This window comes from Chenopodium album, chromosome 26 (assembly GCF_948465745.1).
Source record: "Chenopodium album chromosome 26, dcCheAlbu1.1, whole genome shotgun sequence".
NCBI classification, from domain to species: domain Eukaryota; kingdom Viridiplantae; phylum Streptophyta; class Magnoliopsida; order Caryophyllales; family Amaranthaceae; genus Chenopodium; species Chenopodium album.
Window position 1 is genome coordinate 6,139,498 of NC_137859.1, and position 19,795 is coordinate 6,159,292.

Genomic DNA, 19,795 nt, shown 5'->3' on the forward strand with positions numbered 1-19,795 from the left:
ATACGGTACTTTATTTAATAGCGGCTTGATTATTGGGATTTAAGCTTTTCAATGTTATTGTTGTTACTGCAGATGATACAAGAGGTAATCTTAAAAAGCAAGAAGACAAGAAAATACGATTTAAAGGATTGCACGTGTGACAAAATCGTAGATTCATGGATTATATGACTGTTGAATGCAAAGCTGCTGACCTAAAAAAAGTATCGAGGAATTTGATAATTGATTTGGCTTCTAATGTTACTATTGACCTACTTTACAAACGGGTCGGAGATAAACTTAACCAACTTTACAAACGAGCCAGAGACAAACTCAATCAACATTACAAACGAGCCGGAGACAAACTCAAGTTGAAAAGTTTTGAATTACAGTTTCATAACATGTCTTCTGCACCCCATAATATATGTATAATATATGTCCTTTTAAATTTTTATTTATTTATTCATACTTGCTTATACAAAGTAATTTTATTTAATTTTATTTATTATGAAGATGCTAATTGATATTTTACTGTGAAAATATTTTAACACATGTCTTTATCCTTCACCTTCTCATGCTTTATTTATATGAAGTATGTATTAGTAATTTAGTATTTTTCTTTCATTAAACACTTTTCGTCTTGTAATCCATGTTTTCCTATTTTGATATCCACTCAATTACTCAATTTCACTTCTGCACCACATAAGAATTCCATCGTCCTTTTTGAAGTTTTGCTCGTTAATGTTTAACTGATACGCAATATTCCATAAATATAATATATCTCGAACAATTTTTTTATTCAGATTTTAGAATATGATTTGATTTTATATATAATTCATACATAAAGGATTACTTAACTCTTTTTAATCTTGGTGTTAAAATTATTTTGATATAAGAAGAAAAGCCATTGAAATGAATGAGGTTGTTAAAAACACTTTAGATATAAAAAATAAAAAATAAATAAAAAAAAAAGTATAAAAGAGAATTTAAATACTACTTGTACGTTGATAAACAAATATGAAGAGAACAAGAGATTATAAAGAGAGTGAGAAAGGAGGAATTGAAATTTAAATTAATTCATTGAGCCGACAACAAAGTTTCTTGAGGAGCACCCTTAAAACTGAACAGATGTGGCCGGCCGATTTCGGCCATTTGCAGTCGTTTTGGAGAATGAGGGTTTGGGTTTGGTGGTTTTTGGGGCGAAACGGTTGCAGGAAAGGGAGGGGAGGGTTTATGATCCTTCGTTAAACCCTTCTTTCTTCCTAAATCTTGAAACATTAATCTTCAATAAAAACAATGATGAGAGCTAGATTGGTAGTGTTCCAATAAAAGAGAGGAATTGGTGTTTCCGTAGATCAATGGATTCCTTAATTTCCGGCGATACGTCAAAGTTATCGTCTACTCCTACAACTGTCAGAGGTCTCTAGAAGTTTCTCTCATCCTCTTCTCAGCTTGCTGCTGCTAATGCCGAGCTTCTTGTGGATTTTGTCTGGTTTTGTCTCACATAATGCTTCAAAAAAAATCAATCACATAATTCAGGCTTAATAATCTTTTTGTAAAGACTTTGTGTTCTTTGTCTAGAGGTGATCAAAGTTAGACCAACCCGCCCCGATTTGGACGGGTTTCGTGCAGAATTTTTTCGCCCCCAAATCGGGTCGGACCCGGTCCATAAATTTAATTTTTTAGGCGAGTTTGGGAATGCGTTTTTATGCATTTTAGTTGATTTTTTTGACTTGACCCAAAAAGCCCGCACGGATGGACCAATTTGGGTAGGTTTGGACACAAAAACTTCGGCCAAAACTTGGCCTGACCCGAAAAGTGAGCTGAATTTTTAACCTTGACCCGGCCCGCCCAATATTCACCTCTATCTTTGTCAAATACAAACATGTTCTTTGTCAAATATATACTATTTTTAAATGGATTTTTTTGACTTTTGCTACCTGTGAAACCTGTCAATTTCAATTTTGCTACCTATCAAAACTTTTATTTTAGTTTACTACCTAACATATGCCCTGTTTTTAAATTTTGCTACCAGTTAACGGAATCCGTTAGGGTTCCGTTAAATTTATTTTAAAAATAAATAATAATAAAATTAAAATTAAAAAAATTAAAAAAAACAAAAAAACCAAATGCCCAGCCCTCCCGTCAGCCACTCAGCACCCTCCCCCCTCCCCCCCGCCGGCGACCAACACCCAAAGCTGCGGCCGGCGCCGACGACCCTCTTCCACACCCTTCCCCACCAACGCAACCCAGCCCCCTCCCTTTTCCCCTTCTTGTTGCCCCGACACCAACCACCACACCGAAACCACAATCGCCACACACCAATCTCTCTCCTCTGTCCTCTCGGCGTTTCTCCGGCGAACCCACAATCGCCACTGCAGTTTCGAGCTCGGTTCTTCAGTCAACATCATCATCATTCGCAGTAGAAGGAGCTTCTTCTTCAACCTCAGAGCTTAATCAACTGAATATCCTAAAAATTCTTCAAAGTATTTCCAACCCATTTCATAATATCAACCCCACCTCCATTTTTAGCCATCTTCTTGCTTGAAATCGCTTGTTGCAGCAGATTAATCGGCTTACAGATGAACTTAAAGATAGAATTCTTGAAAAAAATTCTTCAACCCAGTTGATTATTTTGCAGATTCTTCACTGGGTTTCTTCGATTTCGGCTAATTATTACTTCCATTACTATGATTATTACTCATTTGGATTGAATCAACCTCAGAAACGCACAATCGCAATCGCAAACCCAGAATTCATGATTGAATTGATTGATTGAAGAAGAAAACCTAGATTGAGAAGGAGGCAAAGCATTTCGTTGTTTGGCGATTGTGGTTTCGGTGTGGTGGCTGGGGTCGATCGGGGCAGCAAGAAGGGGAAAAGGGAGGGGGATGGGCTGCGTTGGTAAGGGAAAGGGAGTGAGATGGGGTCGCCGGCGCCGGCCGCCGGCTGGGGAGAGGGGGCTGGGTGGCTAACGGGACTATGGGAGGGCTGGGCTTGGTGGCTAGTTTTTTTTTAAATTTTTTTTTTTTTTTTTTATAATTTTGGTGGCTGACGGGGAGACATTTAGGGTGACTAAGGAGATAGTGGTGGTCGGAAGGTGCTAATGAGGGTGGCTGAATCTCATTAACGGAATTATTAACTGAAAACGTTAACTGGTAGCAAAATTTAAAAACAGGGCATATGTTAGGTAGTAAAATAAAATAAAAGTTTTGATAGGTAGCAAAATTGAAATTGACCGGTTTCACACGTAGCAAAAGTCAAAAAATCCTTTTTAAATTTCATAAAATGAATCTCAACAAATCTCAATTCGTTTGGACTTTTAACAAAGCAACCCACTTGACTCATTAATTCATCAAAATCCCGCCGTTTTCTCTCTTTCACTCTTTGTCATTCCTTTTCATTTTCTCTCACCTGAAAAATCCCAAATTCCATAATTTTGTATTTCTAGGGTTTATGATCCTTCATTAAAGCTTCCTTCTTCCTAAATCTTTAAACATTAATCTTCAATAAAACAACAATGATGAGAGCTAGATTGGTAGTATTTCCAGTCAAAGGGAGGAATTGGTGTTTTAGCAGATCAATGGATTCCTTAATTTCCGGCAATACGTCAAAGTTATCGTCTACTCCTACTACTATTCGAGATCTCTGGAAGTCTCTCTCATCCTCTTCTCAGCCTGCTACTGCTAATGCCGAGCTCCTTGTCGATTTTGTCTCACATAAGGTCTTTCTCTCTCCTCCCTCTTTTACATTACTACTGTTTTGTGGGTGTGATATGGGGGTGATTAAGTCTGTTGTATATGATACACCCGTTGTATAAGAGTTTTCGCGTTCTTGGTTTGATTATTATTGGCTGACATTATAATCTTGAAATGGGGTTGTTGATGTTTGGTAACAATGATGTGGGGGTGCAAGTTTGTTGTTGTAATGTTGGTAATTTCTGAATGTGGGTAATTTCTTGGGAGCTTAAGTTTATAATATGATTAATCTGGGCTATTTAACATATTTTGATAGTTGTATGCTGGTATATATTGCCAATTTTGGTGTTTTGGGTAGTCATTTTCTAATTGGAGTAATGATCAATTGTCATGATGGGGTGTTTGCTGCAAAGATTAGTTACCGCTTGCTCGATCGCTGAATGCCGTCATAATACGTTATTATGAAGCAATAGTGTGAACCTTTTTTCACATTGTGTGGGTATCTTGTGATGAACTTAGGATTAGATACTACTTCCCCATTTGTCATTTGTAGTTCTTAAGCTGCTATCTTTTCATATTGAAGCAGCAATTATTTTAGTTTGGTTTTGTTTATGAAGCCTGAATTAGCCAGTATTGAGTTTCTAGTGGGTTGGTGCATGCCACTCATGCCCGATTCAATTGAACAGGCACAAACTAATAACAACCAATTTGATACTTAGATCTTGCATTTTCATTCGTTAAGATTTTGAGAAGTTGAATAAAAATGAGGCAAATTTGGGTACTATGGTCAGAATTTTGTGCCACCTGTTTGATATGTTACATTGTTACCCATTTGATGTTCTCCATCTGTTTTCCCTTTCGATTTCTCTTATTTTTGTTTGTGTGCGCAGAAATGTATGAGTGCAGAGCTAATTGCATGTCCCTTATTTTGATGTATTCCGTTCAATTAGTTAAACATCTTTATCATTTTTTTCTAAAGATGAATACAGCTTGGACGGGTTTGGAGAAGGCGCCGCAAGGGTCTTTCAAAAACAAGATTTATGGGTACTCTTAGATGTAAATTTTCTCTTTGCCTGCTGTGATTTACTGGACTTCCTATCATATTCCTTATTTTAAGCAAAAACTTTTATGCAGTGTCGGGTTATGGTTGCTTTCTCGGGTCAAGCCAAGCGAGCTCTTCTTGAAGTCTATATCTAAGGAAGTCACTGGAGTTGAAGTTACATATCCAACAAGGTTCCCTCTTTGCTTTCATGTTTGGACTTCTGTATTTGGCATTCCCTCATTTTCATACGTTGTTATGAGACGTATTCAGTGTTGTTCTTAACTAGCTAACATAAGAGTGCTGTTTATTAGTCAGCGTGCTGCCGTGCTCATATACCTGCTATTCAACACTAATAACATAGACCATATTTTTTACTCTTAAATTTTATCACATTGCACTCAGTTCCCATCTCTAATCAATTGAAATACTAAATATCAGTTATTTTCTATTTAGATTTTAATTTGTAGAATTACACCTGCTGTAAATTCTGAGTTTCCAATTATTATTTGTTTCTGGTGATGCAGTTTAAATGCTAGACTTGTACGTCGAAGATTACGGCACATTGCTATGAGGTATTGAATATCTGCTCGGTGTGGTTTTTTTTTTTTTTTTTTTTTTTTTTTTGGATCCTTTGGCATTATATACCTAGAGAATAGTTTATATTTTTGCATTGTGAAACTAAGTGTGCATAGCTAGTTAATACGAAGTATATGAGAAGATAAGTAGGCTGTTTTGACTTTTTGTGACTTTGTGAGTGCACCAGTTTTTTTATAATATTTTAAGTCAGCCTTATAATGCTGAAATAAGTGGTTAGCAGGTGGCCTCTCTCCTTTGCAAACATCCATTGATAAAGTATTTGCTTCTTGGAAGCGCATCATTCTCAAACAATGTTATGTCTGCCTATGTTGAGTGTGGGTATATGATCCTAATTCCAATCAATGCTTTATAAGAGTGGTAATTATTACAGAATGTTGATGGATTTCAATATTGTGTATTTGAATGCCCCTTCCTTAGTTCTTTTCCCTAGCTAGGTCTATATTTTCAAGGCAGTGAGTAATTTATTTATTGATGATACATTGGTATTTTTTTTTTTTTCCCCAGTGGATCAATAATTCACAAAAAGTATTTGTATGGCTCTGCAGCATTGCTTCCAGTATCTTCTGTCTTCATGGTAATGATCTTGCCCATGAAATGTTGTTTTTTTCATGACTTTTGGCAGTAGCCAAAACTGATAATATCTGGTCCTTGATGATCAGGTTCTACCTTTGCCCAACATCCCATTCTTTTGGCTGCTGTATCGCACATATTCCCACTGGCGTGCCTGGCAGGTGTGTGCTGTATTTTATTTATTTTTTAGAGTTCGGGTCATGTTTTGTATCTTAATGGGTGATAGGAGTCTTGTAAACCTCTGTATGAATTTTTTTAAGGATGAAAGTCTTAAGTTTTTGTTAAAAATCACATTACCTTTTTCTTTAAAATGGTCAAATTGATGGTTGTTGGTCATTGATCATTCTGGTTTGCTCAAAAATTGGGTTGAGTGGTCTACTTTTTGTGCTTTCCAATTCCAACATGTGTTTCGAACAACATTATAAATGCATAATGCTGCTACGTCTTAGCTAGTATTGAAATATAAGATCTCCATGTTATTGGAGGAATTTAGTTGTTAAAATTGTTAGGTTCCTGCAGAGCTTAATTGCAATTAATAAAATTTTACTTCAAATTACTAAATTTTTTGGAAAGAACTCAAGTTACAATACTCCAGATTTTACACCAACCTTTACAGAGATATTCTTCCCTCTCATTGCTTTATTGAATTGCAACCACCTTGAGATTGAGCAAGAAGTTTTCATATATTACACTGCTTCACCTGTATCATGTTTGTGTTTCTGCTACAATACTAGTGATTTAAGCCACTCCCCCCACCCCCCTGTAGATTTGATATACACTGGTTCTAGGGCCATACTCCACTTAATTCTGTTTATTTATGATTTAACTTTTTATTTTTTATTTTGAAGATTTAACTTAGTAATGCTGGTCAAAATCTTATAGGGCAGTGAAAAGCTTCTTCAGCTTGTCTCAGATGGTTCAGATGGTCGGTGCAGTAACAAGAAAGAAAATAAAAGTCATAATAACTCCCATGATGAAGCGACTGGGTTACGTTTGGTAAGAAACCTTTGTTTTTGGTTTTTTTTCCCCTTATTAGTTGTTGAGTTTTTGCTGGGTGTAGCCTGCTGATAAACAGTCACCACTGCCACTTAAAATGTGTATGCTGGAATATGTATATTGAATAAGCCGTAAAGTTCAATTTGTAAATTAAGCCGGGGGGGGGGGGGGGATTGTTGGTTTTAACTTTTAACAATTAGAGAAGCTAATAAAGTAGTTCAGAGTTTGATCATAACTTCCTCAAATTTGATAAGATAATAGTATAAATTAAAACCACGAAAGTTTTGTCCTGTCGTGCAAGTTGGCCGATAAAGAACCTTATTTTTGCAATTTATTTGCTATTACCCACTGAGGATGATTCTTCATATTTGGGTAGGTCTTGGAACCATCGAAGCGACTGGAAGAACTTGTTCGCCGTGGAAATCCAGGTGATGGCCTTAGCAGATGTGTCATGATAGATATTTGCAAGACTTTTGAGCTGAATCCGCAAGAGGTTCTCAGGTACCAGGAGTTGTAGCTGAACTGTTGGTTAGGATTAGGAGCATATCTGAAGCACTTTTCTTTACAGTGATTAGATTTGCAATTTTGTAAGAAGATTCGTACCACATACAGATTGAGAATTTGTAGAAACTTGTTTTCGGTGTTTCAATTGATAGAACTAATGATCCGTGGGTTTCAAGTGTATACCAGATTACCAGTTATATAATTCTATGAATAGTTCTCTGCTAAAGGTTTAGGCATATTTACTTATTGCCTCTGTATTTCGCTTTCTCCTGCCCACTGATATATTCACAGCTTTGTCGAAATAGAAATTTTGCTCAGTGAGGGGTGTGTGTCCGTAGCAGACTCCCCTGCTTTGCCTATTTATTTTCCCCGAACTGAATAAAAAGATTTGTTTTTTTCTCCAAAAATACAGATAAGCTTTGTACTTGACTTTAGGCCTGGTTAATACGTTGGCTTTCATATGCAATGTGTAGTTATGAGGTTGAATTTCGAATAACAAATGCTTGTATATTGCATAAATTCTGGCTGCTACTCCTGCATTCTGAAGTTAATTTGATCGGCTGCACGCTGTAAGACCATCTTTCTGAATATTATGTGGGTTATGAAGATTTTAGTATTCAATTGATAATTGTTGTTTTATGAAATATTGGAAAAAATTGCAGAGCCTTGTGTAACCAAGGAGAGAAATTAGCTAGTTTGTGAAATGAAAGTTAAGCGGCTGTTGTAAATACCAATTTACAGTATTTTGTTAACGTTTACTTAATATCTTTTCCCCAGTACTGTGGTCTGTGGCCTAATTGAGCCAAGGTAAATATTGTTCGTTTTGACGCATCAAACAAGTTAACCTTGTTTTGATTCATCTAATCCTATTTTAGGGATTTCCATTCTTCCCAGCTTCAGTTTAAGGAAAAAGGCCAGTATGATTTTCATGCAACCTTTGCAGAAAGTGTCTTTTTGGATTTAATCTGATTTGTAAATTTTTCATATCATTTCAATTACTACCTCTGTTACATATTAGTTGCAACTTTGGAATATTTTATCCCTCACAAATATTGCCCAAAGTTGCAACTAATATGTAACGGAGGTAGTACATTTTTTGCATAATTCCCTTCTTGTTATCAATTAACTATGAGCATTTTTGCTCGGATTAAAGAATGAAATGATTGAGTTGCAAGTACGAACTGTACAACAAGCAAAAGTACTGATAAATATTAAAAATTCAAATCTATGAAGTTTTTTTTTTTCTTCATTTGTGACAAAAAGGCTTTGCAGTGATGCTGGCATTTGCTGCGTTCTTATTATTGTGAGAGAGGTCTTAGATAACTTTCCAGTGAATTGTGCCTGAATAGGGGTATCTTCATTCATCGCTTCTTGCTGTAATAGAGGGTCCTCCGATGACGATATGCTTGAACTGCAAGAACAGAAGGAAATATTATGGAGAAACCAGTTAGAAATCCTTCAACAAGAAATGTCTTCTTGCTTTTATCAGCTGTATCCTGATGTTGTGCGTCTTGAACAGGTTGAGCTGAACAAGGACTCTGCAGAACTCGACCACATAGCCCTGGATTACCAATATAGCTACTTTCGGTGAAAGTGTCAAACTGACCTCCTTCAGGTATTGGTCCCTCAAGATGGTTGTGTGAAACATTAAATCTTGATAAGAAATTTAGACTACGTAGTGATATTGGAATTCTGTTGGTCAAATTATTCTGAGAAAGATCAAGCATTTCTAGATTTGTGAGATTCGAAAAATTTGGTGGGATGCTGCCTGAGAAGCAGTTTTCACTGAGATCCAGTACATGAAGATTCTGTAGTTGAGTTATTTCAACTGGTATTCTGCCACTTAGGTAATTACCGCTGAGGTCTATTGCTGGAGGCAGGTGCGCGAGCTGGTTATATTGACGACTAGTAACATTGTTGGGGGAAACAAACACTGGGAGCTGAAGAAAACTTGGGCTTAGTTTTCGAGCAACCCTCTCTGAAATTAATGCTGGAAGCCTTGAGAGTTGCAGTGGAATTTCCCCTCTGAGATGATTCATAGACAAGTCCAAGTAGAAGAGGCTTGACAGCTTGCCTATTGAATCCGGGATTTTGCCTGTAATTCGATTGTATGACAAGTCCAAAGCCACTAGACTGTTGATATAGATCAGCCACTCTGGAACTTTCCCCTTGAAGTTACATCCTCCCAAGGCGAGAACTTGTAGGTTTTCAAATCCCTCTGGTCCTATAAAATTCTTTTTGCCTAGTATAGCTTCATTATAGAAGTTTTTTGACAGGATGAGAGTGACGAGACTCTTGCAACCTGCAAAAATCTTGATTGCATTCAACACATTGGTGAAGCTATTATTAGAGAGAGATAGGAATGTTAAAGATGTTAATGCCACTATATTGGGAGGAATTGATCCTCTTAAGTTGTTGGAGGCTACTCGAACTGCAGTTAGTGATTTGCACGAAAATAAACTCTCTGGTAAATTTCCTGTGAAGTTATTGTTACCAAGGTCTAGTGTTTGCAGATGGTTAAGCCTCGAAAAATCAAGCTTAGAGATGTTACCTTCCAGGGAATTCACTCTAAGAATGAGTTTTACAAGATTTGTGCAGTTCATCAATGATGCTGGTATAGAACCATTGAGATTGTTGATGTGAAGATGCAATTGCTCCAGTTTAGATAGCTTCCCGATTTCTTGGGGGATCGTACCAGCAAAGTTGTTTGAGTACAGCTTGATGATCCTAAGATTTGCAAGTTTTAAAATTCCACTTCCAATGGTTCCACCAATGTTATTTACAGGCAGTGATAACTCGACAAGTGACTAGCCTGTAAATGTCATCAGGAAGTAATCCAGAGAGAAAATTGAAACCTGTTCGGAGTACTCTGAGTTTCAAGCATCCCCCTAGTCCAACAGGAAGCTCACCGCTAAAACTGTTGTTGGAGAAATCAAGTGTCCTAAGCAAAGGACAAGTGATACAAATAGCTAAAGGAATGTGGCCTGTGAAGCCGTTGTTACTGGCACTGAAACTCGACAAATTTGAACCGTGGAAGAACCAATATGGCTCAATTCCTCCATGGAAAATATTGCTTGAAATATCTATAACTTGAATGGTGGAAGAAAAACTACCGTCTGAGAAAAAAGATGCCGAGAGATTACCATACAGAGAATTTGAGTGTATATCAAAGATCTCAAGGCTATTCAATGAGCTGAAAAGTCTTTCTGGGAGATACCCAGTAAGATGATTATAGGATAGATTGAGCTTAGATAGGCTTCTAAGGCTTCCAAGCGAAGCGGAGATGCTTCCTTCTAATCCTCTCAAGGGTAGCCACAACAAAGTTACCCTGTCCTCTTCATCACTTTGATACTAATTAACTGTTTACTTTTGGTTAAGGGTGGACTTGGTCTGTTGGTCAAGACGTTTACTTTGCTATTTTAGTAGAATTCTATTATAAACAATTGATGCTCTTTGTAGTTCATTCTTAAGGAAACTTTAAAACTTAAGAATACTGTATGTAGTTTATTATAATGAAACTCTTGTACTTAGTATAAGACTCCATTATTTTGGAAACTACTTTTATATATAGGAGATCAAAGATAAAGATATATAGTTCTGGCAATGATACTTCAGAGTTTGAGTAGAAGATATGAGGATAAGAAATTTTCTTTATTACAAAATTACATTGAAGAAACACAAACAAAAACTTAGTGGCTTTCGTCACAGAACTACAATGAAGAAAACACGAACGAATACTTAATTACAGGCTTAAATCTTATACAACGTTTACATATATTCTAGTTGAGGTTGAGGTGGTTAATAGATCACTCACAGTAAAATCCATATCATAACAAAATAATTTAGTAAGAGTAATATAGTTCTAGAATGGTAATTTCTATACAATCATTATAATGTTTCATTATCTATCCTTGGTTTTTGGCATTTGTTCCTCCTGAAATAATCAGTGTTTCTGAACTTCTGATTAAGTATCCTGTATAAATGACTCGGGTTAAAATATAACAAGTATTTTCAAAAAAAAAAACCATTGTAGAATGTAGACTAATAGACAAGAGTGTCCCATTCATTGCCTGTTTCTGTAAAAAAGGATCCTTCTATGGCGGTAAGCTTGAATTGCAAGTACGGAAGGAAAAATTGTGGAGAAACCAGTTATCGATCCTTTAATAAAAGATGTCTTCTTATTTGTATCAGGTGTTTCTTGATGACTTGCTCCTGGAACAGATTGAGGTGAACATGGATTATGTACCAGGATTCCACCACATAGCCCTGGATTCCCTAAATAACTACATTCTGAGAATGAAAATTGACCTCCTGTAGGTATTGGTCCCTCGAGGTTGTTGTAGGAAACATTGAACTTAGAGATAAGAAATTTAGGCTTTGCAGTGATGCTGGAATCCCCCCACTCAAATTGTTGTGAGAAAGTTCGAGCACTTCTAGGTTTCTGAGGTTCCCAAGTTCTGAAGGGATGTTGCCTGAATAATGATTTTGACTCAGATCAAGTATTTGAAGATTCTGTAATCGACTTATCTCAACTGGGATATTACCACTGAGGTTGTTTCCGTTGAGGTATATTGCTGGTGGAAGGACTGAGAGCTCATTGTATTGCTGTCTTGTGGTGTTGTTGGCAGCAATAAATACTGGGAGCTTGAGGTTACTTTGGCTCAATTTTTGAGCAGATCCCTCTGATATTAATGCTGGAAAACTGTGGAGTGGCAGTGCAAATTCTCCTGAAAGACGATTCACTGACAAGTCCAAGTAGAAGAGGCTTGGCAAAGTACCAAACCAATCTGGAATACTGCCTGTTATTTGATTGTATGACAGGTCCAGAACTCCTAGGCTGTTGATATGCAACAGCCATTCTGGAAATCGCCCTCTGAAGTTGCATCCTCCGAGAGCAAGAACTTGCAGGTTAGTGAATTCAGCTGGCCCTATGAAGCTCTTTTCAGCAGGTAAAGTTTCATTGTAGTAATTATTTGATAGGATTGAGGTCTCAAGATTTTTACAACCTGCCAGAATTCTGATTGTATTAAAAACGTTGATGAAGTTGTTGCCCGAGAGACAGAGGAAAGAAAGAGATTTCAAATCCGCTATGTTGGGAGAAATTTCACCACTTAACCTGTTACTTGCTACACCTATTGCAGTTAGTGACTTGCAAGAGAATAAGCTCTGTGGTAAATTTCCAGTGAAGTTATTGTGCCCGATGTCAAGTATTTGGAGCTGGACAAGTCTTGAGAAATCAAGTGTAGAGATGTTACCTTGTAGATTATTTCCTCGTAAAGTAAGCTTTATGAGTTGTGTACAGTTCATCAAGGATGCTGGTATTGAACCACTAAAGTTGTTGAGGTCAAGAAGCAGTTGCTCCAATTTAGGGAGCTTCGCGATATCCTGAGGAATTTCCCCAGTAAAGTAATTCCCATACAACTCAATAATCCTGAGGTTAGTGAGGCTCAGTATGCCTTCTATGGTTCCACTTAAATTGTTTGCAGCCAATGACAGTACCACAAGTGACTGCAAGCTGTAAATATCACCAGGGAGTTCTCCAGACAGATAATTACAGTCCGCTCGGAAAACTTCAAGGTTGGAGCATCTGCCTAAGCCATCAGGAATTTCTCCATTGAAAAAGTTGCGAGAAAAATCAAGAGTTTTAAGTAAAGGTGAAGTTTTACATATGGATGAAGGAAAATGACCAGTTAACTCATTGTTGCTGGCATTAAAACTTGTCAGATTCGATCCCAAGGGTAAGGAAGCTAAGAGATTACCTCTCAAATGATTTGAGCTTATGTCAACGATGTCAAGGCTACTTAATGAACTAAAAACTCCTGCAGGGAGAACCCCATTAAGGAAATTATAAGAAATGTTCAGCTGAGAGAGACTTGTAAGGTTCCCTAGCGAAGATGATATATAGCCTGATAATTCTCTACCAGGAATCCACAAACGCGTGATCCTGCCATTGTCATCACAACCAATTCCTTCCCAAGAGGAGCAGCAATCAGAGGAAGTGCTCCAATTTAGTGGACCCAAAGGAGAGGTAAGAGGTTCAGAAAAGGCGAGAAGTGATTGTTGGTCATGCAGATTGCAAGCTTCGGTGTTCTGATAACCAAAAAAGAAGGAATACAAAAGTAATATGAAGATAAGATGTCTGTTGTTTTGAGATATCTGCATTGTTTGTGATTGTGGGTGTTTTTTATTTTTTTGTATCTGTTCTTTCATTGGATGCCTTGATGATGGAAGTTCAGATTATATGCTTCCTTAGTTACATTTGGTCAAAGGGCGGACTTGAATTGGTTTTCTGGTCAAGTACTCAAGATAAACCTCTGAATTGATAGTAAAATAGTACTGAGATCATTGAATTTGACGAAAGGGACTATAAAACTTATGGAATTATTCTGTAATTGACCATAACAATATTTTTTAAGTAAAGAACTTCTGAAGTTTCTGTTATATTTCGTCTGAAAATACTATTACTTTCATAAACATTAGACTTGTTCCTGCTCTGTGTTACTGTATTGTTATTAGTAGCGTAGTTGCATTTTTCGAGTATCTACTCTTTGCAGTTTGCAGGGAGTAATAAGATCACCTGAGAGATCTTAATCTCAGCGAAGCTAACGTATTATGGATGCTTGTCACCTCTGTTGTTTAAATATACGTACAGCTTATGAGGATGAGCAATCTAAAGTTCTAAACAACTGAAGACTCAATTCTCTTTACAACTACAATTGTTTGAATAGGCCACAATCTGACTACGAGTTCATGTATAACATGTGAACTTTTCAAGAGCCATAGAGAGTACCATGTAGGCACACCGTATCAAAAAAATTGGCTACTATGTAATATACTACGAAGTATGTATTAACGTGTATACCATTGAAAAGAGTATTATATTTTTGACTAAAAAAAGCATTATTTACACCAAATCAATATGATTATAACCTTGAGAATCTTACAAAAATAATTCAATTCAATACAACTCGGACAACGCACGGACTTAACAACTACTATAATTAAAAAATTTCCATAAAATGATAAAATTGAAAGGTTTGGGCTAACAAACACTTTATAAATGGGCTTAAATAACCACAACTTAACCCAATGTAACTCCTGTTTCATCCGATTCCAAACGTAAGACGAACTATTATGTTTTTCGGTCTTTATTTTCCTATAAATTAAAATTCTGCAATTATTTTCTTTTAATTCCTTATTTAGAACTCACCTCACTTGTTCTTCAAGAAAACTTTGCAATTACTTATACAAAGCGGAGGAGAGAGAAAATCCCTCAACTCAACAATGGCGATTGACCACGAAGATGATCTCAAGGACGAGAAGAATCCCCGTCCTTTAGATGAAGATGATATCGCTCTTCTCAAAACCTATGTAATTCTTAACCTTAATTTACTTTCTTTTTCTTGCTAATTTTCTTGCTAGTATTACCTTCGATTTGTTGGTATTGAAATTATTAGGGTTTGTTTTTTTGTTTAATTGGAGTGCTTATGGAATTCAAAATATGATTTTGATGCTGAATTTTACGGAATTTGAATGATAGGGTTTATGTCGATTGAAATCTGCGAGTGTGAGATTGTGTGTGAATTGAAATTTTATTTCTGCGATCTTTTGCGATTGTATGATTTGCGATTTTGGGTAAATATGTGATGTTAAATGTTTTTATTTAGCAATTGATTTCATACTGAAGGTAGTGGATAGTGAAAGATGCAATTTTTAAGTTAGTGCTAGGGTTGAAGTATAAGATTGATACTTTAAGTTTACTGGAACTAAATTTTAAGCTTTTTGTTAAGTAATTTATGTTCGCATTGGGGTTGTAGTCTGTATCGAATTCGCGTTTCAATTTATTCTTTCTTTGTTTGTTTAAAATCGATGCCTTTCGTTTTGAATTTATTGGAGAACACATTGCTCAGAGGACCTAGGCACCTTGCTGAAAACAGTCTCTTTTCTAGTGCTTTCTGTCATATTGTTTTAGGAGCGGTTGTGTTTTCCTTCTTACGGGGTGTTAAAGGATAGAAGATCCTATCTTTCATTGAATATGTATGGGGATTATGTGTTAATTTTAAGACATGATATGTTCCGGTGAAGTTTGAAAGATTTTATGTGTGTATCGTCATTCTCTTGGGGTTAATTTGATCATTTATGCAGGGATTGGGACCTTACTCAGCTAGCATCAAGAAGGCGGAGAAGGAGATTAAGGATATGGCAAAAAAAGTCAATGACTTAATTGGTATGTATGATTATATATATTGATTTACAAGACTCTTTTTTGGTTTTCTGTGTTATCATTGTTTGAAGCTCATCCCCTCTAATCTAATCAACTTAGAAAAGATTATCTTTTGTATCAGTCTTTGGGAGTAAGATACTAGTATTATTTCAATTCCTTAACATTGAGACAGCTTATAACTATACGACAATGTCTCAGTTAGGTTATCGTCTCCCTTATATTGATTGCATTTTGCTAGATTGCTAGTCTTTCTCATTTGAAGTAATGTTCTTCATTTTACAATAGGTATCAAGGAATCTGATACTGGATTGGCAGCTCCTAGCCAGTGGGATCTCGTCTCTGACAAGCAAATGATGCAGGAGGAGCAACCACTCCAGGTACTGTCTATGTGTAGTTTGTCTACAATTTGTTATGTTTTTTGCCACATTTAAGTTCTGAATAGTTATGGTAAATCTCTTGATTGGCGAGTAGGTTGCAAGATGCACCAAGATAATCAATCCGAACACTGAAGATGCGAAGTATGTGATTAATGTGAAGCAAATTGCAAAGGTACTCAAGCAAACCATTTTCCCTAATTTCTTTACCTTCTTTTTTTTTTCTTTTTTTCTCTCTCTTCTCTTTAACCTTGTTTCATTGTTACTGTTTTGTAAAACTTATGTTATGTTGTGATTCTCTTTTTAATCATAGACTTGCAGTAATTGTCTGTGTTATATTCCATCTTGTCTGCCTTTGGTGTCGGGCTTCTGGTATTCTTTGTAGAATATTCTGAAGATATGTATTGTTGCTTGCTAGAGTTTTGGTCCATATTCTTTTTTTTTTTTAGAAATAGTTTTCTTTCCGTGTGTGGGTTTTACACTACTCGTACACATAGAAATCTATGTGCATGGTTACTTCGTTTGTGTAATTATGAATTTCTTTCTAATATGTGTTTTAATTTCAAAATTTCAGTTTGTTGTTGGACTGGGCGATAAAGTTTCTCCAACAGATATTGAAGAAGGCATGCGTGTTGGGTATGTTGCTTTTATCAATTCTTGTAGTAATACTATGAGCATCATCTCTAAATTTGTTTTCTACGTGATGCAATCTTATGAAAGTGAATCTGATTTAGTATTAATTTCACAGTATACCTGGGGAATTCGATTGCTATACGGTCAATGTTTTATATATGTTTATATAGATGTGAGTGGGAATTTTATTTTAATTTCTGTATGTGATGGAGCCTAAAGTTAGGTAACTGATATCCCAGCTATTCAGAACTTCTGCAGATGAATTTAGGAGGATGTTTCCTAATTCTTGTTTGATATAACTGTGCCTATGTAAGTCACTATCTGCCCGTAAAAAAAAAAAGGTTCACTATGTGGGCAGAAAGGCTTGTTTGGCCTTTTGGCTATTAGTCGTTGTTCTTCACTGCTTAAGTTAGCCATATGATTTATGTGTGTTAACTGTGGATGCAGTTTTAAAATTTGTAAGGAATGTATTTCTTGAATTGATTCTAAATTGATTATTCCTATTTGTTGGAGATGTGATTAGGTATAACCCCGCACTATATTCTATGATCAATTGTACTTACATATGAATTTGACATATCTTACGCAGCATTTTTGCTTTTAAACTCGAGATTAGTTCTTGTTCTGTGATAGTGTGATGTCTCTTTTGTAGTTACCGGTTTACCCTTGGTTGCTTGTTTACTATTTCTTCTTTCCCCGGATTTGATACTATTTATGTTTACTCTGATCCTTTTGCTTACATTATTTTTTATCTTATATCATGCTTGTTACAGTGTTGATAGAAACAAGTACCAGATCCAGATTCCTTTGCCACCAAAGATTGATCCCAGTGTGACTATGATGACTGTAGAGGAGAAGCCAGATGTGACATATAACGATGTTGGTGGATGCAAGGAGCAAATTGAAAAGATGCGAGAAGTAAGTTTGTTTTGCTATCTTTTTAAGTTGCTGCATAATATAATATTTGTTGTAAAACAAGATGAGTCTCGCCTTGTTTTTGAATTCAGGTATCTCGCTACTATATGAATTTGTTGTTTTGAGATGTTTTATGTTTTGGTTGTAGGTTGTTGAATTACCCATGCTTCACCCAGAGAAATTTGTTAAGCTTGGAATAGATCCTCCTAAGGGTGTATTATGCTATGGTCCCCCTGGTACTGGAAAAACACTTTTGGCCAGAGCTGTTGCTAATCGAACTGATGCATGCTTCATTCGTGTTATTGGGAGTGAGCTTGTCCAAAAGTATGTCGGTGAGGGCGCCCGAATGGTTCGTGAGCTATTTCAGGTATGTTTCACAGAGGTTCTAGTGTCGACTGCTCTGTTATTTTTGAGTGCTTCCTTTCCTGTGCTTAGTATATATGATTCTTGTGATCAGATGGCAAGATCAAAGAAGGCATGTATTGTATTCTTTGATGAAGTTGATGCTATTGGAGGTGCACGTTTTGATGATGGTGTGGGAGGAGACAACGAGGTTCAACGTACTATGCTTGAAATCGTAAATCAACTTGATGGGTTTGATGCTCGTGGAAACATCAAGGTTCTTATGGCGACAAACAGGTAAACTTTGTTCTTGTAAGGCAATATGGAATCTCTTTATCATCCTTTCTTTTTGAGTGATAATTCTCATAAAGCTATCTTGTCCCAGACCCGACACTCTTGACCCAGCTCTATTGCGTCCTGGTCGATTAGACAGGAAGGTTGAGTTTGGCCTTCCAGATCTGGAGGGTAGGACACAAATATTCAAGATCCATACCAGGACCATGAACTGTGAAAGAGATATCCGATTTGAGCTTCTTGCCCGACTTTGCCCAAACTCTACAGGTGACAATCTAAACCTATATGTGCAAATCTCTTTTTGTTTAATGCTGTTAAGTTCCTGAAGGAATTAAAAACCCTAACTCATATGAAGTTGATTTTTTTTCCTGGAAAGAAGAGTTGTCTTGTGTATCATGTCAAGGAAAATTTCAATCTAACAAAAATTGTTACAGGTGCTGACATAAGGAGTGTGTGCACTGAAGCTGGAATGTATGCAATTCGAGCTCGGAGGAAGACAGTGACAGAGAAAGATTTCCTTGATGCTGTGAACAAGGTCATTAAGGGTTACCAAAAGTTCAGTGCAACCCCCAAGTATATGGTCTACAACTAAAGAGCTGTTGTTGCTGGAAGAACAAAGCTGCAAAGTCTGAAATCAATGCTTTGGTTGACCATGTCTTGTGCTATCGACCGGACATTCACACTAACTGGCTACCTATGCAACTCAATGGCAGATCTTTCTCAAAGACATCTGAATTATAGTTTTGGTCAGGAAGTCACATTTATTTATAAAGCTTTAAAACAAAATTTAGATTTGGCAGACGGTTTTGTAGTTGAATTGAGACTTCTATTGCCAGACTGGTATTCAAGTTTGCTAAAGATGTATTGTATGGGATATCTTAATGACCAGTCTTTTGTGTCAATTAGAAATGGATTTCAACTGAAATGCTTGGATCTTGTATTGTTATTCTAAGAATTTATTTCTTATTTATTGGTCACTTTGGTGCATGTTATCAGTCATTTCTGTTGCATTTGTGCTCGTAAACTCAATTGAAGTAGTCCGTTTTTGAACTATAATGGAGACATATTGACAGGATTAAGTTGCAGAAAGTGAGCTTGTTGTATGCAGTATGCCCCATTTGGAGTATTAATTCCCAAGCTTTCAATATAAGATATTGGATTAAGTAGCCCCATTTGGAGTATTAAATCCCAAGCTTTCAATGTAAGGTATTGGATTAAGTAGCTTCAACAAAATAAAATTATAAACTATAGATTTATGCTTTGACTGTTAGTCATTCAGGACAGATGAAATGATGCTTTGATAGCAAAGACTACAAAGCGAGTTTGGGACAGCTTGTAGGCATTAGAAAACTGGAAACCATCAGCAGAAGTGCAGAACTGCAGAAGTAGAACTGTTGCTACTTGCTAGGATTTTAAGTCTGATTTTGGAAGTATCCTAAATAAGAATATGTCAAAGGATTGACCCTTGAAATTAGTACTCTGTAATAACATTAATCCAAGATTGTTGCTCCAGGTTCCTTGAAACATAAGCCTCATCAATTGACAATGTAAATCCCAATTTAAAGATTATACTCTGTAACTCAAATGAATGAGGGCCTTTCAATAGTTCTCGACATGCTGTGGTTTCAAC

At 36.4% G+C, this 19,795-nt stretch overlaps 2 protein-coding genes and 2 pseudogenes across 2 annotated transcripts; 2 read left to right on the forward strand and 2 right to left on the reverse strand.

Moving 5' to 3' along the window:
• The first annotated feature begins 3,347 nt into the window (after positions 1-3,347).
• Positions 3,348-7,619, forward strand: LOC145618238 (uncharacterized). Its single transcript, XM_081673011.1, has 8 exons — positions 3,348-3,700; positions 4,654-4,718; positions 4,809-4,907; positions 5,241-5,288; positions 5,818-5,887; positions 5,973-6,044; positions 6,766-6,879; positions 7,256-7,619. Exons 1-8 carry the CDS (start codon positions 3,497-3,499, stop codon positions 7,394-7,396), a joined length of 813 nt encoding a protein of 270 aa, XP_081529137.1. The 5' UTR covers positions 3,348-3,496; the 3' UTR covers positions 7,397-7,619.
• Positions 7,620-8,744: 1,125 nt separating this feature from the next.
• Positions 8,745-11,209, reverse strand: LOC145616705 (receptor-like protein 2 pseudogene; annotated as a pseudogene).
• A 237-nt stretch (positions 11,210-11,446) lies between these two features.
• Positions 11,447-13,545, reverse strand: LOC145616707 (tyrosine-sulfated glycopeptide receptor 1 pseudogene; annotated as a pseudogene).
• Positions 13,546-14,566: 1,021 nt separating this feature from the next.
• On the forward strand, positions 14,567-19,142 carry LOC145618610 (26S proteasome regulatory subunit 7). The gene is made up of 10 exons (XM_081673385.1): positions 14,567-14,754; positions 15,529-15,610; positions 15,893-15,984; positions 16,079-16,156; positions 16,556-16,617; positions 17,388-17,532; positions 17,678-17,896; positions 17,987-18,168; positions 18,257-18,432; positions 18,600-19,142. The coding sequence occupies exons 1-10, from the start codon at positions 14,668-14,670 to the stop codon at positions 18,755-18,757; spliced, it is 1,281 nt and encodes a 426-aa protein (XP_081529511.1). The 5' UTR covers positions 14,567-14,667; the 3' UTR covers positions 18,758-19,142.
• Positions 19,143-19,795: the final 653 nt, after the last annotated feature.

Bases quoted from the DNA above. Each gene is read 5' to 3' on its own strand.
- LOC145618238 (XM_081673011.1), top strand. From the start codon at position 3,497: ATGATGAGAGCTAGATTGGTAGTATTTCCAGTCAAAGGGAGGAATTGG. The intron at 3,701-4,653 runs GTCTTTCTCTCT...TTTTTTCTAAAG, and splicing joins TCGATTTTGTCTCACATAAG to ATGAATACAGCTTGGACGGG. The intron at 5,289-5,817 runs GTATTGAATATC...TTTTTTCCCCAG, and splicing joins TTACGGCACATTGCTATGAG to TGGATCAATAATTCACAAAA.
- LOC145618610 (XM_081673385.1), top strand. From the start codon at position 14,668: ATGGCGATTGACCACGAAGATGATCTCAAGGACGAGAAGAATCCCCGT. The intron at 14,755-15,528 runs GTAATTCTTAAC...TCATTTATGCAG, and splicing joins TCGCTCTTCTCAAAACCTAT to GGATTGGGACCTTACTCAGC. The intron at 15,985-16,078 runs GTACTGTCTATG...ATTGGCGAGTAG, and splicing joins AGGAGGAGCAACCACTCCAG to GTTGCAAGATGCACCAAGAT.